The following is a 27,617-nucleotide window of genomic DNA, read 5'->3' as shown; positions in this document are numbered from 1 at the left end:
GTTTTCCCAAGTGCCCAGTTATAATATCTGTAGTAATTGATCTGAAAACCTTCCCCATAACATATATCAAACGAACTGGCTTATAGTTTCCTATTTACTGCTGCCTTTAATCACACAGTTATATTTGCTACTTTCCAATATAAAGGAGCTGTTCCGGAATCGAATAAATTTTGGAAAATGACCAGCGATGAGTCTGCTACCACATTAGGCACCTCTGTTATTACACTGGCCTTCAGGATCCAGAGATATATCACTCACATCTCCATCACTTTGTTCAGTACTACCTACCTCGTTCTATTTCTCCCCCTGCCTCCCCAAACCCCCACTCACTCATCCTCAATTTTCTTACTTGTCCACCTCCCATCCTCTCCCTCCCTATACCTGGGGCAGCACGGTGGCTCAGTGGTTAGCACTGCTGCCTCACAGTGCCAGGGACCCAGGCTCGATTACAGCATTGGGCGACTCTCTGGGTGGAGTTCGCACGTTGTCCCTGTATCTGTGTGGGTTTCCTCCAGGTACTCTGGTTTCCTTCCACAGACCAAGGATGTGGAGGTTCGGTGGATTGGCTATGATAAATTGCCCATACTGTTCAGGAAGGTGTAGGTTAGCCATGGGGAAATGCAGTATTATACGGGAAGGGGAGTGGGGTCTGGGTGGGATACTCTTTGGAGAGTAGGTGTGGACTTGATGGACCAGATGGCCTGCTTCCACACTATAGGGATTCAATGATTCTCTCTGATAACTACTCACTCTCTTCTGCAACACTTAGCCCATTCCCCCTTCCTTCTGCTCCAGCCTTTCTGTCCTCCAAACCCCAATCCCATGCAACCCTTCCCACACCTCCATCCATCCCTATCCCATTATGTTTGCAACATTTTCAGCTGTTTCACAGGATTAAAGACCGAGAATGTGTCTGAGTTGGTGGAAATTGTTAGGTTTGAGTGAAATCATGGCCATTCTGCCAATTTTGACTGTGTTTAGCTTTTTTGATGGGTGGATCTGGGTTTTTTCAATATCATACATTTAGAACAATGGATGCTTCCTGCTTTAGCTACGGGTCATTGCGTTCTCAAACGATGACAGCTTTAATGCAGACTTTGAAGTGACAGTGGGACATTTTGCCCTGTTGCAGGTGGAGAATTCGACTTTGAATTCCCAGGGTGCAGCTCTGATGGGTCAGAATGCCACCCTGCAGAACCTGCAGTCCAGTCTGGAGGGCGAGATTGAGAAGCTGACTCGGCAGAAGGAGGAAATGAAGGCCACCTATGACTCTCTGCTGCAGGATCATGAGCGACTGATGGGGCTGAATGAGCGTCAGTCCACTGAGTGCGAGACACTGGTCAGTCAGCAGGCTGGCCTGAAGGCAGCATACAAGAACCTGGAGTCACAGCATAAAGACCTGGAGCAAAGGTGACACAATCACTGCTCAGAAGATCCAACATTGGAATAATTATCCAACAGAAAAACGATGGGCTGAAAGGCCTTGCTTTTCCATGCTATTGATCTCTGTCATTGTGCATGAGGGTTCTGACCACAAAAAGCATGCACCCCCTTGGTATCCCTCAGAGTTTAGAGCAATGAGATGTGATTCTTTTCCCGTTATTTTGTAGGATTTGAATGTCACCAGCTGTGGGTCTGGAGTTACCTGGATGCCAGACCAGACCCTCAGTTTGGGCATTAATGATTGGCTAAAATTCATCAATCTCAGCAGCCTCCATCCAATTTCACTGCCAGTGATGGTCAGTTATGTTTCTGTGTTTTGCTCAAGCCAAATCAAACCAGATGGGTTTTTTTTTTTGCAACAATCAATGATGCTTGTTATAGTCACCATTGCTGACACTAGCTTTTAATTCCTGATTTATTCAGTGAATTTAAGTTTCCACCAGCTGCCATACAACCCAGAGGTCTCTTTCTTTCCCCACCCCCCCAGCGTTAGTCTGCACCCCTGGATTACCATGATGCTGCACCATTACCACCCAGGGATAATTGATAGAGTTCTGAATGGGACAAAAGAATTCCAGGAAAACTAAGCACTGTCCACATGACAGAAGGAACTGGGCTTCATTACCAGCTGGTTTCAGAGTAATCCCAACAAAGGTCCATCAAGTAAAAGCAACATACCTCAGGTGCTGGAAATCCAATCCAAACACGGAGAATGCTGGAGAAACTCAGCAGATCTCGCAGCATCTGTGGGTAGAGAGAGAGAGCTACAGAGACAGTGTTAACATTTTGAGTCAGGTCTGACTCCTTCAGAGGATCCTGAAGAAAAGCCGTACCAGACTCGAAACGTTACCTCTGTTTCTGCCTCCATAGACGCTGCCAGACCTGCCGAGTTTTTCCAGCATTTTCCACGTTTGTTTCGAAAGACCTTCGGTCTCAGATTGAAAACTTCAGCCACGTCCCCAACAAGTTTTAAACAGGGAGAATGTGTTGAAGATTATGCAGGGAATTGTTTTCAGTTATTTTAGTTCTTAATCAGTCTGCCCCTGGTTGTAGATCCCACTCTGCCATCAGAGCAAATAATTACTGGCTATAATTCATCATTTTAAACCAGCTCCATCCAATTGCACAGTCAATGATAACCAATTATATTTCTGTTTTTAACTCTAACCAAGTTTATTGAATTTGACTGAAGCACTCCTGATTAGCCAGTGTGCCCCTCTCTTTCCCTGTGGCACAGATTGGGCTGGTTGACTGTTTGACCATCTCCTGTCCTGTATGTGTCTTTGTCCCTCCCTCGGGTCGCTCCTGGTCTGACGCAGCCATGTGAGCTCTCCCTGCTTTGTGCCTCCCCTTCACAGGTACAGGGGCCTGCTGAAACAGAAGAGGGAGATGGAGGAGTTAGACTCCACACTGAGAGACCAGCGCGAGAGCCTGCAGCGAGAGACCAAGAGGAGTGCAGCCATTGCAGAGGAGAACAGACAGCTACACACTGACCTGAACAGGTGAGACATCTAGTGACCATAGAGGCATGGGTGAAGGAGGGAACTTGGCGAGCGGGGTGCAGAAGAGGTTGCAGAGTCTGAACAGAGTGTCTGTCTGTCCGAGACCAGGTCTGCCCAGGAAAGCTACAGCTCAGGCTTTGGACTTGCAAGAACAAGCGAATTTTCCTGATCCTTCTTCAGTCTACCGTTAGGAAACAGGAAGTGTGCTTCCAGAGATGCCATGGGAAACAGTATAAATACTTAGGAACTTAGGGACTGGAGTAGACTATTCAGCCCATCGAATCTGCCCTGCCATTCAATATAATCATTGCTGACAGAACACTTCAGTGCCTTTTACCCACCCCATTCCCATAACCATATACTCCACTAGTAATCAGAAATCTATCAGTCTCTACATTGAGCAAGTTCTCTTCCCATAGTCTCTGAGCAGCTTTCCAAGTCCTTCAAAGCCAATGGGTTGTTTTGAAGCATAGCGAAAGTTGTGAGTGTGGAATTATAGTAAACTCAATTAAGCAATATCCCACAAGCTGATGACCAATGTTTGCTAAGTATTGGCCAAACGACTGGAGAGAGCTCCCCTACCCTCCTCAATGCTGCCATGGAGTCCTTCATTTCCACCTGAGAGCAAACAGGCCTTCAGTGCAGCATCTTATCCAGAAGGTGGCGCCCCTTGACACAGCAACACACCCTTTGTAAACACTCAGAATATCAGCCTCATTATGTGCCTGAGGAAAGTACCAGATGTAGGAATATACTGTTGAGTTGGGATCGATTGCAATGCTGCTTCTCTGGATATGCTGCCTTTCACCCATAGAACCTTTAAGCTAACCATGGTTGGGAGGGGAGGGGGGGAATATTTCAATCCAATTGCTGTCAGGTTCATTAGCACAGAAACAATACAGTGTAGGTAAGATGGGCTAAATGGCTTCCGTCCATACTGTAACACTGCTGTGATAACCAGTCCTGACCCCTCGCTGGTCAGAACAGCTTCTAAATATCTACTCTGCCAAGCATACTACAGATGTTGCAGCAAAACCAGAAACTGCTGGAGAAACTCAGCAAATCTGGCAGCATCTGTGGAGAGAGAAACAGTTAACGTTTCAGATTCAGTGACACTAGCCTCAAAACGCTGACTCTGCTTTCTCTCCACAGATGCTATCAGACCTGCTGGGTTTCTCCAGCAGCTTCTGATTTTGTTTTAGATTTCCAGCATCCACAGTCCTTCTTCTTACTTTAAGAATTTTGTGTGTTCGATTGATGGCAGAGTAGGCTTGAGGGTCTGTCTGGCTGACTCCTTTTCTCATGAAGTCTATCCAAGATGTCGTTGAGTTGACATGGTCTTACCCTGGCTGCTTTAGGTTGAGCTCAGTGAATGCCCAGTTGAAGGAGGAATATGACGGTCTGCAGACACATATCAAGGAGTTCAAGAGTGCCCTGAACAACACTGAGCTGGAGCTGACAAGGTGGCAGTCAGAGTACCACGCCTTAAAGGAGCAGCACCAGAACCTGGACATCTCTCATACCAAACTGGACAATCACTGTGAGGTACGGGTGGGAGTCATACAGCACGGAAACACACCCTTCGGTCTAACTCGTCCATGCCTACCGAGTTTCCCAAACTGAATTTTTATTTATTTTATGGGATGTGAGCGTCGCTGGCTGGGCCCAGTATTCATGGCCTGCCCCTAGTTGTCCCTGGAGAAGGTGAGTGCCTCTTTGAACCGCTGCAGTCCATGTGCTGTGCGTTGACCCACAATGTCCTTAGGGAGGGAATTCCAGGATTTTGACCCAGTGACGGTGAAGGAATGGTGATATATTTTCAAGTCAGGATGGTGAGTGGGTTGGAGGGGAACTTACAGGAGGTGGTGTTCCCGTGTATTTGCTGCACTTGTCCTTCTAGATGGAAATGGTCATCGGTTTCAACTTCAGGCGACTGTCTGTGTGAAGTTTGCACATTCTCCCCGTATCTGCGTGGGTTTTGTCCGGGTGCTCCAGTTTCCGCCCACAGTCCAAAGATGTACAGGTTAGGGTGAATTGGCACTGAATTGTCTGTAGTGTTCAGAGAGGTGCATGCTGGGTGAATTATCCATGGTAAATGCATGGTTACATGGATAGGAGTCAGGGCTGATCTGGATAGGATGCTGTTTGGAGGACGGGTACTGACTCAATGGGCCAAATGGCCTCTTTCCACTGTAAGGATCCGATGATTGTCCAGTCTCTCGATGGGAATAAACTACATCTTTTCAGGGGATTCTTCATTATTTCTTCCTCTGTCTAAGGGTCAGTATTATTTCTAATCCAGGTAGGTGCAGTTCACTGTTTAAAAACCCCAGTGTTTTACACCTTAAATCACCCCCCTCGGGTCACTTCTGCAATCTTTCATTGTACCCCTCCTAACTTACCCCTCTTATTTTTCTGAACACATAGATCTTGGAGTGCAGATTCATAGTTCTTTGAAAGCAGAGTTACAGGCGGACAAGATAGTGAAGAAGGCATTTGGTATGTTTGTCTCTATTGGTTGGTGCATTGAGTATAGGAGTTAGAAGGTCATGTTGCAGCTCTATATGACATTGGTGAAGCCACTTTTGGAATAATGTGTGCAATTCTTGAAAGGGTACAGAAAAGATTTACAAGGATGTTGCCAGGATTGGAGGATTTGAGCTATAGGGAGAGTCTAAATAGGCTAGGGCTGTTTTCCCTGGAGCATCGGAGGGTGAGGGGTGACCTCATAGAGGTATATAAAGTCTGAGGGGCATGGATAGAGTAAATAGACCAAGTTTTTTTACCTGGGGTGGGGGAGTCCAGAATTAGAGGGTATAGGTTTAGGGTGAGAGGGGAAAGATGTAAAAGGGACCTAAAGGGGCAACTTTTTCACAGTGGTGTGTGGGGAATGTGCTGCCAGAGGAAGTGGTGGAGGCTGGTACAATTACAACATTTAAAAGGCATCTGGATGGGTATGTGAATAGGAAAGGGTTAAAGGGATATGGGTCAATGGGACTGGATTAATTTCGGATATCTGGTTCGCATGGATGAGTTGGACCGAAGGGTCTATTTCTGTGCTGTACATCTGTGACTCTGTGACTCTATGACTCCATATCATTGCAAAAAGAGACATGTTGCTGAATCTTTCCCTCTCACGATCGTCAGGACACATGCAAGAATACCAAATTTCATACTATGACAACAGTTTCTATTACAGGAGAAAAACTTGCTGATTTGTTGGCAAATTTAGCTAAGGCCTTGCTACAGAGGAAGCAAGGAACTATAGCCCCTGCTCATCTTCCAGATATTTCAAAACTGGCGCAGTGTTTGCACATATTCACTTTTCTGCTGTCGTCTAAATTGTTATGACCATTTGAAATTTGGAGTTCTTGCATTTATGCTGGTAAGTGCAGAGCTTAAAAAAACTTCAACAACTTGTTTCTGTTGTCAGCAAGATTTGAGGTTTGTATACAGAGCAATCTTCCTTCTGTTTAAATGTATCCACGTCATTCGTCTCAAACACTTGCACGTTCTCATCTCTCTCACTCACACTGCTGTTTTGAACCATTTGCGCGCTCAGTGAAAAAGGTTCAGTTCCTCTCTTACCTGGCAGTCCTCACCTTTTCTCTCCCTTTGTTTCTCTTCTTGCAAAAGCTGCTGACCCAGCTGAAGGGAAACCTGGAGGAGGAGAACCACTATTTGCTGAGTCAAGTTCAAATGCTGAATCAGCAGAACCAAAACCTCCTCGAGCAGTCCATGGAGAGCAAGGAACACTACCATGAAGAGCAGAAGCAGTATATGTGAGTGAAGAGGTCCTTTAATCAGTGGGGGTGTTCGTAATGGCTCTTTGGCCCATCCATCCTGTGCTAGATTACAATTACAGAATCTCTCTGCTGTTGTATTCAAGTTTATTTTAATTGTATTTTTCCGTGAGGTGTGCGGTGTCTTCCTTCAGGCTGGCATTAGTTGCTGACCTCTCCTTGCCCTTCAATGAATTGGCTTGCTCGGCCATTTCAGTTACTGTGGGGCTGGAGTCGCATGTAGACTGGACCAGGTAAGGACGACAGATTCCCTGCCAAAAAATCATTAATGAATTGGTGAGGTTTTACAATAATCGATAATATTTACATAGGCACTATCACCAATTCTCGATTTCAATTCCAGATTTATTAATTGAATTTTAATTCCACCGGCTGTGATTGTAGGATTTGAACCATGTGCCCAGAGCATTAGTGTGGCCCTTTGGAATTACTGATTATTACTGGTCAGTATTACGATTCTGTTAGCAGAGGGGTTGGCAGTGTCAATACTACCACTTTGTGAGAGAATCTGCAATGAGGGATCAGAGTCTGAGTAAGGGATCTTCTATTTAGAACTGAAAGAAGGAGCAATTACTTTACTCACACACAACCTCTGGACGATCCTACCCCAGAGGCCTCTCTGTGCCTAAGTTGCTCAATAGAGTGAGATGGTGATGCGGTGGTGATGTCACTGGACTAGAAATCACGATGTTCAGACCAATACTCTGGAGACAAGTTCAAATCCCACCATTGGGAAGGCCAATGAATGCTGACCAGCCAGTGACACCCAAGTCCCATGTGAGAATAAAAACAAAGTAAAGCTGGTGTGATGGATAAACCTGGAGTTGAAAACTAGTCTCATTGATGACGACCATGAAGCCATTATGGATTGGTGTAAAAACCCCTCTGGTTCACTAATGCCCTTTGGGGGCTGCAATCTGCTGTCTTTGCCTGTCCTGGCTAACATGAGAGTGCAAAGTGGTTCAATGTGGTTGACTCTGAACTGTTTAGAGAGAGCCACTCGGTTCAGGTACGGGCAACAAATACTGGCCTGACCAATGATGCCCACATCCCATGAAAGAATAAATATTCCAAGACTATGGTTGATACATTTTTGGGCTGTAAGTGAATCAAAGGATATGGTAGGCCTGTCCAGTTATTTTTGGAACATCAGCAATTATTGAATGGAAGGGCAGACTCATGGGGCCTTGTCACCTCCTCTTGCTCCTGTTTCTTACGTTCTGTTTGTGTAACATGGAAGTTATAGTAAGTGTTGATGGTAGAATAAAATTACAAAGTGATATTGATAATCTAGATGAATGGGATGGATTTCAGTATCGGTTATCCATTTTAGACAGAGAAAGGTACCTTCTGGATGGTAGCAAGTTTAAGTACAGTTTATGTCAAAGGGACTTGGGGTTCAGGTGCATCAATATTTGAAATGCCATAAGCAGGTACCGAAAATAATCAAGGATTCTAACAGAACGCTGGCTTTTATATCGAATGGACTGAAGTGAAAGGATATCAAAGTTGTTCTGCAGTTGTACAAAACCCTGGTTTGACCCTACTTGGAGTACTATGAGTAGGTCTGGGCAGCACACTATAGGAAGGAGATGTTTGGCCTTGGAGGGAGTACAATGTACGTTTACAGGAATGGTACCTGGACTTTAGGAGGTAGACACAGACATACACGAAGACACTCTCACAGATGCGCATGCAGACACCGACACATACCTGGGGTGTGAAGCTGATGAGGGATTTGGGATGGTTGGTGTGGAGGTGAGGGATGAGTGGTAAAGCAGTCAACGTTTATTGAGTTTTAAGTGAGAGACTTCCGGCAGTGGAGGTGGACCTTGCCCTCCATGCCAGTGCAGATGTTCACCATAAAGTTGGTGGAAGATGGAAACCTTTTTAGCAAGGTTGGGGGTCTCAGAGGCTTCATGAGACACATGAGTAATAGGTGGCAGTATTGATCCTTGAACTTGATTTGAAAGAAGAAAGCTATTTAGCATTGGCTGACAGTGTTTCCTCCTCTCCTTTCTCTGTTTCCCTTCTGTATTTACTATTGGATTCTCAAGGAAGTACACTGGGAATTTGGAGGTTGTCTTGCTGTTCTGCTTCATGATGGAGCTATTATTTGTAGTGATTGGTCAGCTTTGGAAAGTGAAGATGGCTGGTCGGGTTGTTCCCTAGTAATACGTGTTTAAACATTTAATGTGGGTAAGGTAGAAGAGCAGAAACTGGCTGAGGTTAAGGCAAAGTTGGAGCCCTTGGATTCCTTGCCACATCTCGGGAGCTATGGAAATATTTTGAGGTCACTATGCAGTTCCTGCCTTCTCATCTGAGGTGTGGTGACACTCAGGTTAAACTCGACCACCAGCCATCGTTTTCTTTCTCTCTTCCCTTCCCCCATCTTCTCCCCCCCATCTTCCCCCTCTTTCTTCCCCCTCTTTCTTCCCCCTCTTTCTTCCCCCTCTTTCTTCCCCCTCTTTTTCTCCCCCCCCTCTTCTCCTCCCCTCTTCTCCTCCCCTCTTCTCTCTCCCCCCTCTTCTCTCTCCCCCCTCTTCTCTCTCCCCCCTCTTCTCTCTCCCCCCTCTTCTCTCCCCCTCTCTCTTCCCCCCCTTCTCTCTCTCCCCCCCCCTTCTCTCTCCCCCCCTTCTCTCTCCCCCCCCTCTTCTCTCTCCCCCCCTCTTCTCTCTCCCCCCCCTCTTCTCTCTCCCCACCCTCTTCTCTCTCCCCACCCTCTTCTCTCTCCCCACCCTCTTCTCTCTCCCCACCCTCTTCTCTCTCCCCACCCTCTTCTCTCTCCCCCCCCTTTTCTCTCTCCCCCCCCTTTTCTCTCTCTCCCCCCCCCTTTTCTCTCTCTCCCCCCCTTTTCTCTCTCTCCCCCCCCTTTTCTCTCTCCCCCCCTCTTCTCTCGCCCCCCCTCTTCTCTCGCCCCCCCCTCTTCTCTCGCCCCCTCTTCTCCCCCACCCCCCAAACAATTAACTCTACATACCACACCCCCCACCCCCAACCCCACCAACTCTTTTCCCCATCTATTTACTTCAGTCCTGAATGGTAACCTTGAGTTGTGGAGGTTCTGTTGATGAATTATTGATTCTCAGAATTGCTCTGGTACAGGAGGCGGCCATTTGGCCCATCATGCCAGTACCATCTCTCTGAGCATTTTGACTTGGTCCCAATCTCCTTGCCAAATGGCCGACTGTGGGTCCAAGTATCTATGTTTTTCCCTGTAAACCTGTCCATTGTTTATATTTAAATTATCATTGAACCCCTCTCCTCCATAATTCCAGGCAGTGCATTCCACACCCAGATCACATGCTGTGCGAGAACATTTTTCCTCCCCCCCCCCCCCCCCCCGCCCCCCCACCTTTGCATTTACTACTTTTGCAAATCACTTCAAATCTGTGTAGATCCCTCTTCTTGATCTTATTGTAAGCGGGGGAAGAAAATCTGCCCACCCACTCAGAAATTTGGATGGGTTCATGAATAGGAAAGATTTGGAGGAATATGGGATGCGTTTAGTTTAGCAACTGGTTGAACTGAAGGGTATTTTTCCATGCTGCTATAACTCTGTACTCTGTCCGCATCCCTCGTGGTTTTGAATGCATGTAAAGTTGGGATATCATATTTTTGACTTCCCCACAGGACCAGTGTAGATCAGCAGTGAGAGGGGAGTAGGTGGATTTGAGGCATACATTAGCTCTGATTGAATTGAACAGTCGAAGAGACGCAAGGGGCTGATTTGTCTACTCCTGCTCCTAGACTCCATACAATGATACAGTGCGGTAGCAGACCATTCAGCCCATTGAGTTGACACTGACCCTCTGAAGTGCATCAGGCCCCCTACCTTATAACTCTACATTTCCCAAGCTAATTGCTAATCTACACATCCTTCCAAAGGCTAATTCTCCTAAGCTGCACATCTTTGAATTGTGGAAGGAAACTAGAGCACCCGAGGGAATTTCACACAAGCATGGGGACGATGTGCAATGTCCACACAGACAGTCGCCCAAAGTTGGAAATGAACCCGGGTCCCTGGCTCTGTGAGGCCAGCTGTGCTAACCACTGAGCCACCGTGCGGCTCCTGCCTCTGGTGTTCTGATATGGAGTTAGACTGTCACTTCTGATTTCCTCTTCCTGTCACAGACCATCCAACTTAGACATGTATGATGTTCCCTCATTGCAATGAGGTTCCTGACCTAATTGTACTGTGAATGTAAATTGCTCAAATCGATAGTGGATTTAATTTTGGGACAATCTTATGGCAAATAGGGTTTGGCAATGAAAGTGGACCTTGCATGGGGCACCCATAACCCAAGAACATGTATTTGATGGAGCCCTTGTTTGTCTCTTATTATGTAACTTCCAGGAATCCAGTTCTGCTCAGTTATTTTGCACTCACTTCCTTCCTCAGAGATAAGTTAAATTCCCTTCGACGGCAAAAGGAGAAACTGGAAGAGAAAATAATGGACCAGTATAAATTCTATGAGCCAACCCCTAAAAGGTATGTCTCCTATTTTGCAAATTAAATTTTACTGAAATGGTTAATGGTGTATACCACTTTATTACTATTGTGTATTTACCACCCCTTTTAATCACAACTTTTACCCTTGTCACACCCTCTAATAAACAGCCCCACAGTTCAATAATTGTAAAAACCCTGATTGAGTCCTCAGGGGTTCAGATAGCTCAGTTGGCTGATTGCATTGTGGACTGAGATTTGAAAATGGCACGCTGGAAATACACAGCTGGTCAGGCAGCATCTGAGGAGCAGGAGAGTCAATGTTTCAGGCATAAGTTCTTCATCAGGAATGTCACCGCATCTGTGGAGAGAAATCAGAGTCACCTGCCTCAACATGCATTAATGTTTCACGTCAAATATATTATTTAGAATGAGTTCCGAAGGAGAGTTCTACCAGACTCAAAATCAGCTTTGATCCTCTATCCACGGGTGCTGCCAGACTTGTTGAGTTTCTGCAACACTTTCTGTTTTAAGCCAATTTACACACCCTCAAACTCCCACAATTAGTTGTGTAACCAATCTCTTTTTTTTTTGAAATGAAATAATTTAAGGCTAAATATTGGATAGAAAATCAGGAAGAACTCCTCCTAATGTTTGGATTTTTTAAAAATTCCTTTGACTTGTTACATATCTCTGGGTCGTTCCTTTATTCTTTTTTGGAGCACAGGGAATATCCCAGTTCCGTTTTCATGTTGCAGCATATGGTTTCAGCAGTAAATGCTGTCCTCACCAGCGTTGCTTGTAAACTTGAATAAATAAGTAAATTAGGAAGAAGCACTTGACAAATTGCACTGGTCACTCAAAATGTTAACTGTCCTCTGCTGCAGGAAGAGTAACTGGGTAGCTGCAAAGGCCCTTGTGAAATTCATGAAACCCAAGAAGGAGAGTGCGAAGGAGCGGCTGAAGATTGCTCCTGAGAGCCCGGTTCAGCAGCAGCCAGAACTGCCCGAAATGGCACCGCTGCCAACTGCTGCTCGGGTGCAGAGAGCCAGTCTAGACAACTCCTCATTAGGATCCAACTCCCTGGAGGAAAATGGTCTGAGTCCGACCAGTAAAGGTAAAGATGGCGCCGAGGGAAGTAAATGTTTACGGGGAGTCCACTGTAAAGCAGTGTAGCAAAGTCTGTGTTGTAGCTTGGAGCTGGGGACAGATGGTAGAGGATTCAATTTGTTTTTCCTTCACATGGCCGATTCTACCTCTCCCACGCCTTTGGTGTATGTTTGAAGGATTTACAAATTGATACACAAGACTGTCTGGCCATGTTATGAATTCATTTTCCTTGGTTCTCTAGTCCTGTGGTAAGACTTGAACCTGGCGATTCTAGCCCAGAGGCAGGGACAGTATTGACTATACCACAACTGCTCTTGTCGGCTGTATGCAGGAGACAAAGCTGGGGTAGTGTTTGAAATGTCTTACATCCTGAAATGTTGAGCAGCATTTAAATTTTAAACTCATCTCATTCTGTGAAGAGCAAATGAGGAAGATCTCTAGAATTAATTAATTATTGGCCAATCTACATTGTTCTCTCAACTGTTAATAAAATAGCAAACTGAATCTAGTTTTCTTTTCTGTGATGATTCTAACTTTGGGTGAAGTGATCTTTGGTGGTGGGGAGTTTTCTATTATTGCATGTATTTTGGTTTACTTCATGTTTATTTTAAAGTTTCTTCTCTCCTTTTTGTTTTGTTTTATTCTCTCCCTGCTCCCCCAATTCTTGTGATGGTGGGGTTTTCCCTTTCTTCTGGTTTGCAATTAAGTGTCCACGCGGAAAAAGTTTGCCTTTCTGAAGAGTAAAAGCAAAGAGAAACTCAAGGCCAAATCGACACCAGATAACCAACGCCGACTGCTGTCCTTGCACCTGAGGTTTTGGTCGTCCAGTGACATGTCGGATCCTGCTAATGAGTCATTCGGTCAGCTGTCTGAGACAGGCCTTTCTAACTCCCCTGTCTCTCATGTCCCACCATCATCTCCATCCGGCACACTAAAGGACTCAGTCACGCCAGAACACAGGCCATAGTTCACATTGCAAATTGTAACAAAGTTGATTCCGATGCTAATCCCAAATATGTAAAGCAATTAAAGTCAATCTAGGAAAAAAAAGTAAACAATTGAGAGACTACATCTGAGACCGCACCTGTTGTTTAATTGTCGAGTGTTTCAGAGCAGATCTTTTCTCCCATCATTCATGACTGTGCAGCACACTTTATTAAAAAAAAAGCATACACTGTTCGGGCCTCCAAAAACTTCAGTCGTAAGTAACAAATATGTTTGTGTGCTGTTACGCATTGCAACTGTAATTCTTACTTGGTTTGAAAATCCATTTGCAAGTTCAAGAATTTAAAAAAAACTTGCCATGATCTGGTAAAGGAATGGGGTTGGGGACACTTTGCATTAATCGTTGCTGAATTTGGCATTTTTACTGAACAGTGAAACCTGTATAAATGGGCATTCCCATTCAATAGATTGTGGGAATGGGAATGACGGGATTGCTCTGCAATGAGCTGACACGGTCTTGAAGGGGCCCTGTGTGAGGTTTCTGTGTGAAGTGACTCTCTGACCTATATGGTGTAAAGACATATTGAGAAACCCCTAAGTCTCTTGTATACAAGAGACAGACCCCTCTCTGCATTTTTAAATATGTACCCCCCTGCATTTGTAACAAAACATACAACGCACGCATGACAACACAGGTTAAATGTAGGTAATGGGCTTTGTGCAATGGGTGCTTTTTAACCCAGAATGCACAGGGGCACAGAAACAGCTGTATCTCTGGCAAGTTTCTGACCCAAGGACAGTGTGGTTTATCTGAGGCTATGCATCCTGGGTAAAGACCTCCACATTTTAACAATTTATCTTTAAAATCCATAAACTCTTTGAAAATAAAGCCACCTGCAAAGGAAAGAAGACAACTGATGCCATTGCTTAAGTTCTCAATAGTATACAGGTTTCACTGCATATAAATGGTTCATAAAATGGGATGGTTTTTAATAAGTGATCAGTTGCAATGCAGTGAATGTTGTCCCTAAAGCTGCCTGTCTTGTGCCCTCCTTTCACCAAGCCCTTCAGTGGGTTGTGTGCGTGCCTTCGGATCATCCGGTTGCCCTTGCCCCTTCTGTTGGTCTGCTGCATTTGTTGTGCCCCCCTGCATTTCCCTCCCCCTGCCTCTGTCACAGTTTCTCAGCAGCTGCCCATCTCTCAGACGAGCCTATCCCTCAGTGTGTTTCACCCCTGACCCCACTCAGCTGGTCTCAACATCAAAAAATTGAAGTGCCAAAATTCTCTTTGTTGGCCACTCTCTTTGTTTCCAGCAGCGAGTTAATGGTGAAGCTCCATGTGCTGGACGACAACTAGCTCCAGACAGACTCTCTTTTAAGAAGATCATTCAGGAGTTGCAGGCCTGGCTGACAATGCTGACGTCTATTTCCCATCCCTAGTTGCACCTGAGAGGGTGGTCATAGGCCATTGCCTTGAGCCAGGGTGGAGGAAATTTACTCCACCATGACCATATTTCGGTGTGTGTGTGTGTGTGTGTGTGTGTGAGAGAGAGAGAGAGACTTGGATGGGAATGTGGAGGGGTTGATGTTCCCCTGGGATAGCTACCCTTGCTCTGATTGATGATGGTGGTAGTGTGTTTCATTGTATATTTTGTACCTCTACTGACTTCCCGTTGCTATTCAGAGGACTTCCCGCAATGGGATTAGCGAGCAGCTACCAGAGATTACAGCTCTACAGTGAGGCTTGTACTGAGAGAGGCCACTTCTATCACAGCCCAACAAGGAGGGATCGGGAAGAATTTTGATTATTCCCCTGCGACTGAGGGGAATGCTGATGGAAAGTGGGCATTCATCAAATTTGGGCATGAGCTGAGCCTTCCTGCCAAATCCTTCTACACACGCACACAGGCATACACACCCAGCCTTTCCACAATGAACCAGACTATTCTCAATAGTCATGATCCTGGCTGCAGAGATAACTGCTTTAACAGTGAATGAAAAGATGACCAGCACCTGTCAGTTCCTACACCAGCAACAAGGATGGAGATGCAAGGCCTCTTATCCCTTGTTCATGGATCTTTAATAATTTAAATCTTTGTCTTTGTTTAATCTGCTCACTGCTTCCAGTCCCTGTGCTGTTTTTTGAGTATTGCTTATTGTGTACAGTAGCTGAACTAGATTTCAGAAGGATTTTTTAATATACACTGTGCATTTAAAATAACTTGAGGCATTATGTGATTGACACTCAGTATCTGTGCACTGCTTTTCCCATTCTATGCCCCCATTTACAATCGTAATAGCCAATGCAAATTGGTCAGGCTGTAATTAGACCCTCCTATATGAGAGGCACTACATCAGTACATGCAATATTATAAATGTCATTGGAATTTATAATGAATATGGACAAAAATACAAATACTATGTAAGACCATTAGACAGATTTATGTTGACATGTTCTGTTCTAAGAATTTAATCCACTCAGTCGTTCACATGAACATCCACATTTTCTTTGAAGTGCCAGATATTGTGTTCCTGCAGCGTCCTAAACCCCTTCAGCTTGGTCTGAAACCTCAGAAAAATGACTTTAATTTCATTTCCTACAATTACAAGAAATCAGGGTTTTTGAAAATATTTTTGACCGATCTGTTATTTGCAGCAGGACCAGAAGGTACCAGCAGGTGGCTCTGCAATCCATTTTACCCACTGATCTTTTTAAAAACCTGTTTTGTGAAATGTGTAGCGTGCAGAATATGCCATATTTATCCTGTCGTCTTCCCATAATTTTAATCATCTGTCTATTTTCCTGGAGCTGATCCACAACACAATAACTTGGCAATGCGTACATTCCTCATGGAGTGAGTGCCAGCAAGAAGCACTTCACCTCTAAGGAGATCCCACTCCCCCAGACTCCTCTAATTTCTTTGTATCCTTACACAGGGCTCACTGACTAGGCCACTTTTTGTTGCCCATCCATAATTAGATTTGAGCTTCCTGATAGGCCATGTCAGAAGGCTGTTGAGAATCAACAGCATTGCTGTGGCTCTGAAGATACATCTGGGCCAGATCAGGCCAGTGATGGTTACATGGTCACCATTGGCAGATTAGCTTTTAATGCCATAGTGGGATTTGAGCCCATGTCCCCAGTACATTGGCCTGGACTCTAAACTACCCCTTTTCTCCCTCTCCCTTCCCCCTTCCCCCCTCCCCCCTCTCCTCTCTCTCACTCTGTCCCAGTCCCCCCTCTCCTCTCTCTCACTCTGTCCCAGTCCCCTCTCTCCTCTCTCTTCCCTTTTCCCTCTTCCACCCCTCTCTTTGACTCCTCTCTTTTTCTCTCTCTTCCTTTCTTCTCTTCCTTTCTTCTCCCCCCTTTCCTCTCCCCCTTTCCTCTCCTCTCCCCCTTTCCTCTCCTCTCCCCCCCCTTTCCTCTCCTCTCCCCCCCTTTCCTCTCCTCTCCCCCCCCTTTCCTCTCCTCTCTCCCCCCCTTTCCTCTCCTCTCTCCCCCCCTTTCCTCTCCTCTCCCCCCCCTTTCCTCTCCTCTCCCCCCCTTTCCTCTCCTCTCTCCCCCCCCTTTCCTCTCCTCTCCCCCCCCTTTCCTCTCCTCTCCCCCCCCTTTCCTCTCCTCTCCCCCCCCTTTCCTCTCCTCTCCCCCCCCTTTCCTCTCCTCTCCCCCCCTTTCCTCTCCTCTCCCCCCCTTTCCTCTCCTCTCTCCCCCCCCTTTCCTCTCCTCTCCCCCCCCCTTTCCTCTCCTCTCCCCCCCCTTTCCTCTCCTCTCCCCCCCCTTTCCTCTCCTCTTCCCCCCCTTTCCTCTCCTCTCCCCCTTTCCTCTCCTCTCCCCCCCCTTTCCTCTCCTCTCCCCCCCTTTCCTCTCCTCTTCCCCCCCTTTCCTCTCCTCTCCCCCCCCTTTCCTCTCCTCTCCCCCCCTTTCCTCTCCTCTCCCCCTTTCCTCTCCTCTCCCCCCCCCTTTCCTCTCCTCTCCCCCCCTTTCCTCTCCTCTCCCCCCCTTTCCTCTCCTCTCTCCCCCCCCTTTCCTCTCCTCTCCCCCCCCTTTCCTCTCCTCTCCCCCCCTTTCCTCTCCTCTCCCCCCCCTTTCCTCTCCTCTCTCCCCCCCTTTCCTCTCCTCTCTCCCCCCTTTCCTCTCCTCTCCCCCCCCTTTCCTCTCCTCTCCCCCCCTTTCCTCTCTCTCTCTCCCCCCCCTTTCCTCTCCTCTCCCCCCCCTTTCCTCTCCTCTCCCCCCCCTTTCCTCTCCTCTCCCCCCCCTTTCCTCTCCTCTCCCCCCCCTTTCCTCTCCTCTCCCCCCCTTTCCTCTCCTCTCCCCCCCTTTCCTCTCCTCTCTCCCCCCCCTTTCCTCTCCTCTCCCCCCCCCTTTCCTCTCCTCTCCCCCCCCTTTCCTCTCCTCTCCCCCCCCTTTCCTCTCCTCTTCCCCCCCTTTCCTCTCCTCTCCCCCCCCTTTCCTCTCCTCTCCCCCCCCTTTCCTCTCCTCTCCCCCCCTTTCCTCTCCTCTTCCCCCCCTTTCCTCTCCTCTCCCCCCCCCTTTCCTCTCCTCTCCCCCCCTTTCCTCTCCTCTCCCCCTTTCCCCTCCTCTCCCCCCCCCCCTCCCTCTCCCCTCCCCCCCCTCCCTCTCCCCGCCCCCCCCCATTCCTCTCCTCTCTCCCCCCCCCCCCCCTTTCCTCTCCTCTCCCCCCCCCCTTTCCTCTCCTCTCCCCCCCCTTTCCTCTCCTCTCCCCCCCCTTTCCTCTCCTCTCCCCCCCTTTCCTCTCCTCTCCCCCCCCTTTCCTCTCCTCTCCCCCCCCTTTCCTCTCCTCTCCCCCCCTTTCCTCTCCTCTCCCCCTTTCCTCTCCTCTCCCCCCCCCTTTCCTCTCCTCTCCCCCCCCCTTTCCTCTCATCTCCCCCCCCTTCCTCTCCTCTCCCCCCCCTTTCCTCTCCTCTCCCCCCCCTTTCCTCTCCTCTCCCCCCCCTTTCCTCTCCTCTCCCCCCCCTTTCCTCTCCTCTCCCCCCCCTTTCCTCTCCTCTCCTCTCCCCCTTTCCTCTCCTCTCCCCCCCCTTTCCTCTCCTCTCCCCCCCCTTTCCTCTCCTCTCCCCCCCTTTCCTCTCCTCTCTCCCCCCCCCCCCCCCCCCCTTTCCTCCCTCTCTCCCCCCCCTTTCCTCTCCTCTCTCCCCCCCCTTTCCTCTCCTCTCCCCCTTTCCTCCATCCCCCCTTTTCTCCATCCCCTCCCTTTCCTCCTCTTCCCTCCCCCCCCCCCCCCCCCCCCCCCCCCCCCCCCCACCTTCCTCCCCACCCCTCCTCCTCCTCCTCCTCTCCCCCTAAATCTGATAGACTGCGATCTCAGCAGCACTGCCGTGGAACCTTTGACATTAGCCCCTCACTGGACAATACAACAAGACCTATTTTTAGTATTTTAAACAGAAAAGAAGTAAGTCTACTTTTTGGTTTGATGGTGCAAATGTTTCCATAATGGTACATTCCTCTCAAATCTCATTAAACATTCTCACCAAGCAATAGCAGCTCAGCAAGGCCCCCAAACAAATAATGCTAAATTGTAATTATGTACAGACAGAGACCGCTGACTCTAGTGATCTCACCCTTTTATCCTCGTTCTCTCTCTTCCAAACCAAGAAACAATCACCTGAATCTTTCCTCGCCCTGCCCCACTGAGAATGGTGGCCTGATGATTATGTTAGTGAACTCTAATCCAGAGAGTGGGACTGATAACCGAGAGGATTCTGGATCAGTGGTGCTGGAAGAGCACAGCAGTTCAGGCAGCATCCAACGAGCAGCGAAATTGACGTTTCGGGCAAAAGCCCTTTATCAGGGTGAAGGGCTTTTGCCTGAAACGTCGATTTCGCTGCTCGTTGGATGCTGCCTGAACTGCTGTGCTCTTCCAGCACCACTGATCCAGAATCTGGTTTCCAGCATCTGCAGTCATTGTTTTTACCTGATAACCGAGAGGTGGAGTTGAAATCTCAGCACATCACCTATATGGATTAAATTCAGCCAACAACTAACTCAGGAATTGAAAACTAGTGTGAGTAATGAAGGCCAGATACTGCTAGGTTATTTTAAAAACTCATCTGGTTCACGAATGTCCTTTTTAGTGAGTAAAATCGTATCTGGTCTGGAAGACAAGTGACTCCAGACCCACAGCAATGTGGAAAACTATTAAGTGCTCTCTGAAAAGGTGCAGTGACACGCTCAGTTCAAAGGAAGTTAGGGATGGCCGAAGGAGCTCATGGCCAGTGAATTGATTGTGTTAAAGAAGGGCACTATGCTCCCTTCCAAGTTGTAATTTGATGGTGAACTGAAAAGACTTTGAGACATCCTGCTGGGAAAGCAGTGGATTGTGGTCATTCATAGGGATCACTCATGACTCAACGGTGAGGAATGGGGCCTGCTGGGATTGGGGTTGGTGTCTGCAGTCAGGCACGTTCCTGGAGATGTCATCACATGACTCATTCGTCCAGTACCTCCCCTCTATCCCCGCACTCCTGCCCTTCATGATGCCATCGTTATGGTGACCTGCTTTTCCACAACTAATTTGGTACCAAGTGATCGCTCCCCCTTTGCTAGTTGGATGGGTGGTCAAGGAACCTTTTATTTGGCACCTCCAAGAGAGACGTAGCAAGCAGGAGCAGGGAAGGTGATGGTTTAGTGATATTATCGCTGGACTGTTAATCCAGAATCTCAGTAATGTTCTGGGGACCCAGATTTTAATCCTGCCAGGGCAGGTGATAGAATTGGAATTCAGTAAAGATCTGGAATTAAGAATCTAATGATTTCAGGAAAAAAACCCATCTGATTCTCGAATGTCCTTAAGTGAGGGACACTGTTATCCTGACCTGGTCTGGCCTTCACATGACTCCAGACCCACAGCAATGCAGTTGACTCTTAACTGCCCTCTGGGCCATTAGGCCAGCATTTATTACCCAATCCCAGTCAGTGGTGCCCTCATCCCATGAATACGTTTATAAAAACCGTAGGCCATTCAGCCCTTTGAGCCTGCTCCACCAATCAATATGATCATGGCTCATCATCCAACTCCATAGTGTGTTCCCAATTTCACCCGTTCTCTCTCTTTTTAACAATATTTTCCTAACAAATAACACCATAATGTTCAAAACAAAGTGTCCCATTTGAAACACAATTCTCCTCTTGCTAATTTTGAGTTTTCTCTTCTTTCTCAGCACCATCCTGGAGATTTACCTCCAGTTGCAGGAAACTCCAGGGATATCCTGAAGGGTTGGTAACCCCAAGAGAGTCTGTCCATCCCCATGCCTTTTGGCTTCTTTCATTCCCTGTTTACATCTTCAAGGCTCCTAACTCCAATGCGTTTGTTTTTAGTTGCTAGGTGCCGTTGTCCCCTATGGTATTTGTAGGCCGTGGGGGCTGCAGTAAGTTGACCTGCACCCCCCTTGCAGTTGCAGTGAGGTCTGTCCTTCTGAGTCTGGTTCAGCTGCTGATGTTATGCTTCGAGGTTCTCTGTCGCTCTTACCTCCTCGCAGCATCGGGCCGTGCAGTTTTGTTGTGACTGTAAACACTCTTGCTTTCTCTTCCAGTTGCTAATGACGGTCAAAGGCAGAGAGAGCTGTCGGGGAGTTCAGGCCCCTCCGAGAGCCCGAGTCCGGAGAGCATCAGTGCGATGTCCCGACGCCGCAGTAACCTGGGATCCATGGCGTATTCCACATCGAGCATCCACCTTCCCACCTCAAACCTCAACCCTACCTACAGCAACAAGCGGCAAGCCCGAACCAAAGGTAGGCATTACATCGAATGTCCCGAAACAGACCATGAGCCCAACTACTCTTTGGACCAGGAATAGGCCATTTGGCCCCTCCAGTCTGTTCCACATTTTGATAATGTCATGGCTGATTTAATGACTCTATGTTGCAGCCTTCTGCAAGGGTGTCTTTGGCTCTCTTGTTACGTCTATCTCAAAGCTTTTCAATTACCATCTTCTGCTACTTTTTTAAAACTTCATTCTGGGATATCAGTGTCACGGCTGGGCCAGCATCCATTGCCCGTCCCTAGTTGCCCCTTGAGAAGGTGGGAGTAAGCTGCCTTCTTGAATCACCGCAGTCCAAGCGCTTTAGATTGACCCACAATGACCTGAGGGAGGGAATTCCAGGATTCTGACCCAGGGATAGTGAAGGAACAGTGATATATTTCCAAGTCAGGCTGGTGAGTAGCTTGGGGGGGAACTTGCAGGGGGTGGTGTCTCTATGCATCTGCTGACCTTGTCCTTTCTAGATGGAAAGTGCTGTCGAAGGATCTGTGGGCCAACCCAGAGCAAGAGGGTGGGAATGGGGTAGAAGCCATTCCCTCTTGAAAGCTGCTGGTCACCCAGCAGCCTCCTGTTGGTCTTTGCCAGCAATGGGCCCAGCCAGGGCCTCAAAATCAACCAGAGACCCTGGCCCACAGGAGAATGAGGACTGGTTGGGAATGGGAGGGGGGGATGGTCAGAGTTTGGGAGCTCCCAGCAGACGCCCCTCACCCCCACCATGCCACCCACTTCCTGGGCTGACCCTGTGATAAAGGCAAGGGATGGGATGAAGGTGGGTGAGAAGCAGCAGAGAGAGTAGAAGAGGAATGGAATCGGTGGGGGGGGGGGGGCGGCGGTGGGGTGGTCAGAGTTTGGGAGCTTCCAGCAGACACCCCCCACCCCCACTGTGCCACCCACCTCCTGGCGCCGTGTCCCTCAACCAGGCTCTGACCGGAGTTCGACCTCCTGCTTCATTCTATCTCTGGCCCCAGGTTGGAGCTTCCCCATTGGAGCCCCTCAAGTTGGCTTTCCCATATTAACCCCTTCCTGCACCGACCCCGTCAGGTTAACCAGCCTCTCCAGCCAGACCACCACCACCACCACCACCAGCTGCAGACAAGAAACTCTTGGTTTTATATTCCTCGAAAGCCCTTATCGTTTACCCCCAGAGAACTGGCACGGCCTCTCTCTGTGCTGTACTGACTCCATAGATACCTTCTGGTTTACATGCAACAGAAACACAGGAAATAGGCCATTCAGCCCCTTGAGCCTGTTCTGCCACCAACCTGCCCACGGCTGACCATCCAAGTCAGTGCTCTGCTCTCACTCTCTCCCCATATCCCCTCAATCCCTCCAACCTCAAGAACCACGTCCCATTGCTTCTTGAAAACACTGGGCCCTAGCCTGAGCCACCCTGTGTGGTAGAGAATTCCACAGGCTCCCCACTCCCTGGCTGAAGAGATCTCTCCTCCTCTTGGCCATAAATGGTCTACCCCATATCCTCAGACTGTCGCTCCTGGTTCTAGACTCCTGGGTCATCAGCAACAATGTTCCTGTGTTCACCCTGTCTCGTCCTGTTAGAAGACTGTGTGCTGACCAGTTCTTTGTCCAGGTCAGTACACTAACCCCTCAGTGCCTTGCATTTTAATTTCACATGTTAATATCTTGTGTCAGACCTGATCAAAAACCTGAAAGCCCAACTAAACATCACCCAGTGGACTTCCCCCTTATCAGTTCAACTAGTTACATTCTCAAAAAAACTCTAGAAATAAATCCTAAAGCTGGTTAGCATTTTTTAAACGTTTTTCTGACCAGCAAAGTCGTTTACAATGGTATTTACCTCTGTCTCTAACCTCTTGCCTATTTTCCCTCATTCAAGTTTTGCAAGTTTAAGGGTGTAGTCACTGAATCCAGTTTTCTGAGTCTATACCTCGCCCTAATCAGCATCAAAGTTTCTTTCTCATTAAACTGACAGTTTGAAAAGTTTCCAATGCTGTCTTATACTAGGTGGCATTCCTGCTCAGTATTTGTGAAAGGTGCGTTCCAGGTGTAACGTGTACAAACTACGTTTCATGATGTGCTATTAAATGAAGAGCTGACAAGTGGTAGTGTTTCAACCTCTGGGGTCAGCAGGTCCTGGTTCAAATCCCACCTTCGGCATGAAGTTGTGCCATTACATGTTCAGACTGATTTATAAAAAAATTTAGAGAGAACTGCACTGAAGCTGGGAGTAGTTGAGTCTGGCGTCATACGCTTGTAATATTTCACTCTGAAAATAGATGTTAAACCAAATAATGATTTGTTCTTCATCAATCAGTTTTTATAAGGGACCAAGTTTAAGTCAGAATTAACCCAAAGTTTTTTGTTCATAATTAATAGACACCTATTTGGCAGCAAATAAGGGAAAGACTAGATGATGTTTATGACTGTTGTATTTTGTAATGAAATATTACAAAGAGGAGCCTTCATTATATTACAAAGGGGCGCTTGGTGGTAGTGATGTTCCCATGTATCTGCTGTCTGTGTCCTTCCAGGTGGTAGAGGTTTGGAAAATTCTTCTGAGGGTGATGCTGTACTGCAACAGTCACCTCGGTGCGAGTGCTCGTACGTAATTGTGGACACGTAGTTGTCACATGTATAGGTACAGAGAAAGCCCTTTCTCCAAATGCTGACAGGTCACCCTAGATGAAAAGAGATGTTGTGCCTTCTCTTTCCGTTCCACTGATGACAGCAATCAAGCCAGGAATGGGTGTGAATGAAATTTGAACATGTTTTTGTTTATGCAGGGAATAGGAGTATTGCTGACAAGGCTAATGTTTTCCTTAGCCATCCCTGAGTCTCCATGTGAACCTCTGAGCGCTGTATGTGCACTCACGGTGCAGTTAAGGAAGACATTCCTGGAACATGATCAGTGACATTGCAAGGACCTCAGTTGAACATCAGAAAGGTGAATGTCTTAGAGGACAGGTAGGGGGTGTCACCTTGTGTCTGATGCCCTTGTCTTTTGTTTGGAAGGCGCTGCTTAAGGAGCCTTGGTGAATTATTGCAATGCACCTTCGTGCACATTGTTGAAGGTGATGGATAGTCATGCAAGTTGGCTGCTTTGTCCTGGATGGTGTTGAGCTTCCTGAGTAGTGTTAGAGCTGCCTCCATCCTGGCAAGTGGGGTGTATTCCATCACACTCCTCACCTGTGGCTTGTAGATGATGGACATGTTTTGGAGAGTTGGGAAGTGAGTTACTCACTGCAGGATTCGTAGCGTCTGAGTAGGAGCAAATTGCTGCAGATGCTGGAGCCTGTACTGAAAACACACAATCACTGGAGATCACAGTGGGTCAGGCAGCATCCATGAAGGGAGAGCAAGCTAACATTTCAAGTCTAGATAACTCTACCTCAGAGCTGACATTCCTCAGCACTGATGAAGAGTCGTCTAGCCTCAATGTTAGTTTGCTATCTGTCCATGGATGGTGCCTGACCCACAGTGACCTCTGACCTGCTCTTGTAGCCACTGTATTTATGTGGCTTTTGCTTCTGGTCAATGGTAACCCCCAGGATGCCATTGAAGAGCAATGTGTGTGAGAGTCTAAGCGACGAGCTGACAAGGACGTGTGGCAGGTGTATGAAAAAACATGCAGGACTGAAATAACTTGTCACATGTAAGGGGAAAAATACGAGAGAACATTTTACATGTATAAAAAACTATATGTAATGTTTTTGGTGAAGAAAGATTTGTCTTGAGAATGATTGCCTCTTGTCCAATAACATGGTGTCACGTACTGTCAATATGTTTCTGATTCCAGCCTCAGGCGACTGTCTGTGTGGAGTTTGCACATTCCCCCCGTGTCTGCGTGGGTTTCCTCCGGGTGCTCCGGTTTCCTCCCACAGTCCAAAGATGTGCAGGATTGAGTGGATTGAGAACGGGATATTACCCACAGTGTCCAGGGATGTGCTGGCGAGATGAATTGGCCATGGGAATTGCAGGGTTACAGGGAGAGGGGGATGGTGGGTCTAGGTGGGCTGCCCTTCGGAGGGTTGGTATGGACTCAGTGGGCCGAATGGCCTGCTTCCACATGGTAATGATTCTGTGATTTTGAGCTCAGGTGGATTAGTGAAGGGTTTTGAGAGCTGAGAGAAGATGGTGGAAAGATAATAATAAGAGAAAACAGCCTTTGTCCTTTTATTTGAGAGAGTATTTACTTGGATTGACTTTTCCAGAGAATGAACACAAGTTTTAAAACTGCACGTTTTGTTGACAGGCTGCCCTGAAGGTTCAGTCTGAATTAGACTGTTCAAATTTCAGACCCAGATGCTCCAGATGCTCCATTACTAACTCCAATAATTTCAGATGTTGGATTGCTGCCAGAAGCTGTCACTATAAACAATTGGAGTTGGTTAAATTTTCATAAACTAAACCGGTGCGGGTGTTTATGTTCTGACAGATGGCTGCTGATAGTGTAAGGTGAGATCGTTGAAAATTGGCAATTAGGTGCAGGATTTTAATAGATTTTTTCAAAATTCCATCATTCATGTGATGTGGGTACCACTGGCTAGGCCAGCATTTATTTCCTATTCTCTCTCTGCCCTTGAGAAGGAGGTGGCACATCCACTCCCTCCACAGACCATGGTAACAGCAGTGTGTAACCTCTACAAGATGCACTGCAGAGATTTACCAAAGATCCTTTGACAGCACCTTCCAAACCTAGTTCCCTCTAGAAGGACAAGGGCAGCAGGTATATGGGAACACAACTACCTGCAAGTTCCCCTCCAAGTCATTCACCATCCTGACTTGGAAATATATCGCCATTCGTTCACTGTCACCGGGTCAAAATCCCTAAGGGCGTTGTGGGTCAACCCACAACACATGGACTGCAGATGGTCAAGAAGGCAGCTCACTCCCCACCTTCTCAAGGGGCCTTAGAGATGGGCAATGAATGCTGGCCCATCCTGTGAGTCTATTAACAAAACTCCCAAGGGGATTCTGGACTTTGTGGCAGTGATTGAAGTCTCAGTGTCCAATAGGATGGCCCTCCAACCCTGCCCTCCGAAAACCTTCATCAGGCTGGGTCGATCTAATTTGGAGTCAGGTCCACAGGGGAGTTTGTGGAGTACACAACCTCCTGACTCCAGAAACAAGAGAGCTGCTTCTGAATAGACAGACCAAGGGTTTGGGTGATGAAGATTCTTGAGGCACAGACTGTGTAGCTGTCGATAAAGGAACCACAAATCTGACCGTGGTTGCTTAATTTCTCTTCTGAACTGGTATTTGCAGTGCTGTTAATGATTGGGACTAATTTACCCATTTCATTTATAGCTGTCCTTTACTCACTATGTTCCATTGGGGGACTTAGTGGAGTTTCACTCGTGCCCTTGCTGCAATATTCCACCGTGACTCTTTCTAAATATCTGTACAAATAGACTATGATTGCTATAAAGTACTGACCTCAAACCAACTCCAATGGGAGGTGGTTTGCACATCTCAGCACTGACGTGCAGTGGGATTTACAGGATTACTGCGAGTCCTGCAGTTAGCCCCAGTGTACCTCCTATTTAATGGCTGATGAAGATGTCAATACACACTTCGATTTTGCAAAGCGTATATAATGGCCTTAGAAGTACAACTATGTACCATTTATGTGGCAAAGCAAGCTCAGTGATGGATTATTTCCCTGCTATGTTTTGTTCCTTTCCTTCACTGCCAGGTTTTAACTCCGACGATGATCTCCGGACACAGCCCCATGAAGTGGAATCAACCAACAATGGGAATGCAAGTCTGGGTAGGTCACGGTGAATTTCCTGCTGCCCTGGGGCCTGTGCTGAGGAACCTGCTTGCATTTCTCATGGAATTCAATCCATGAAGTCTTTATCAGTGTAACTAACAAATTGTTGCTTTCCACGTGTCCTAACTAATCTTACACACTGTGCTGGAGAGTACTGAAAATGTCAACGCTCTGCCTGTCCTTTCTTTCGGCATCTTGCAGAATCTCCAGGCAGCCCACTTTGCTTCACAGTTTCTCAAGTGTTGTAATGTAGGAAATGAGACATTCACTTTGAACGGAGCGAACTCACGCAGATCTGATCTTTTAACATTCATTCACAGGATGTGGGTGTTACCTGGTCAGCTCAGCCTTTATCGCCCATTCCTCATTGCTAAGAGGATAGTTGAGAACCAAACACATTGCGTTGGGTCTGGAGTCACATGTAGGCCAGACCAATTGAGGATGGTACTATCCTTCCCAAAAAGACCAGACTGGGGTCTTTTCCCTACAATCGGCAATGGTTTCATGATCATGATTAGACTCTTAATTCCAGATTTTTATTGAATTAAAATCCTACCATCTGTCATGGCAGGATTCGACCCAGGTCCCCAGAGCATTACCTGAGTTTCTGGATGAATAGCCAAGCAATAATACCAGAAGGCTATTGCTCCCCTCAATTTTAATGATATCAGCAGAAGGTTAATTGTTAACCCAAGGACACTATTTCTCCTTTGAATGTTTTGAGGTCCTTTACATCCACTTAGACACAGTCAAGAAGTTGTTTCATTTTCAATAGACTTAGTTTATTTCTATCCTAAACTCAGCTCTGAGGAAGGGTCGCTTGACCTGAAATGTGAAC

General features: G+C 47.2%; 1 protein-coding gene across 4 annotated transcripts in view; it reads left to right on the top strand.

Annotated features, from left to right (window-relative positions):
* ccdc88c (coiled-coil domain containing 88C) overlaps positions 1-27,617 on the top strand; it is a 253,769-nt gene that overhangs the window by 197,225 nt on the left and 28,927 nt on the right. For all 4 annotated transcript variants that reach the window (XM_060829470.1, XM_060829474.1, XM_060829472.1 and 1 more), the window contains 8 exons: positions 1,133-1,410; positions 2,802-2,945; positions 4,304-4,490; positions 6,582-6,727; positions 11,148-11,237; positions 12,083-12,312; positions 20,801-20,998; positions 26,702-26,776. In XM_060829470.1, the coding sequence (XP_060685453.1) occupies positions 1,133-1,410; positions 2,802-2,945; positions 4,304-4,490; positions 6,582-6,727; positions 11,148-11,237; positions 12,083-12,312; positions 20,801-20,998; positions 26,702-26,776 (1,348 nt within the window). The remainder of the gene's footprint in view (positions 1-1,132; positions 1,411-2,801; positions 2,946-4,303; positions 4,491-6,581; positions 6,728-11,147; positions 11,238-12,082; positions 12,313-20,800; positions 20,999-26,701; positions 26,777-27,617) is intronic.

This window comes from Hemiscyllium ocellatum, chromosome 8 (genome assembly GCF_020745735.1).
Source record: "Hemiscyllium ocellatum isolate sHemOce1 chromosome 8, sHemOce1.pat.X.cur, whole genome shotgun sequence".
Classification (NCBI taxonomy): domain Eukaryota; kingdom Metazoa; phylum Chordata; class Chondrichthyes; order Orectolobiformes; family Hemiscylliidae; genus Hemiscyllium; species Hemiscyllium ocellatum.
The sequence above is the reverse complement of the archived record's forward strand: the minus strand, read 5'-3'. Positions and strand labels throughout refer to the sequence as shown.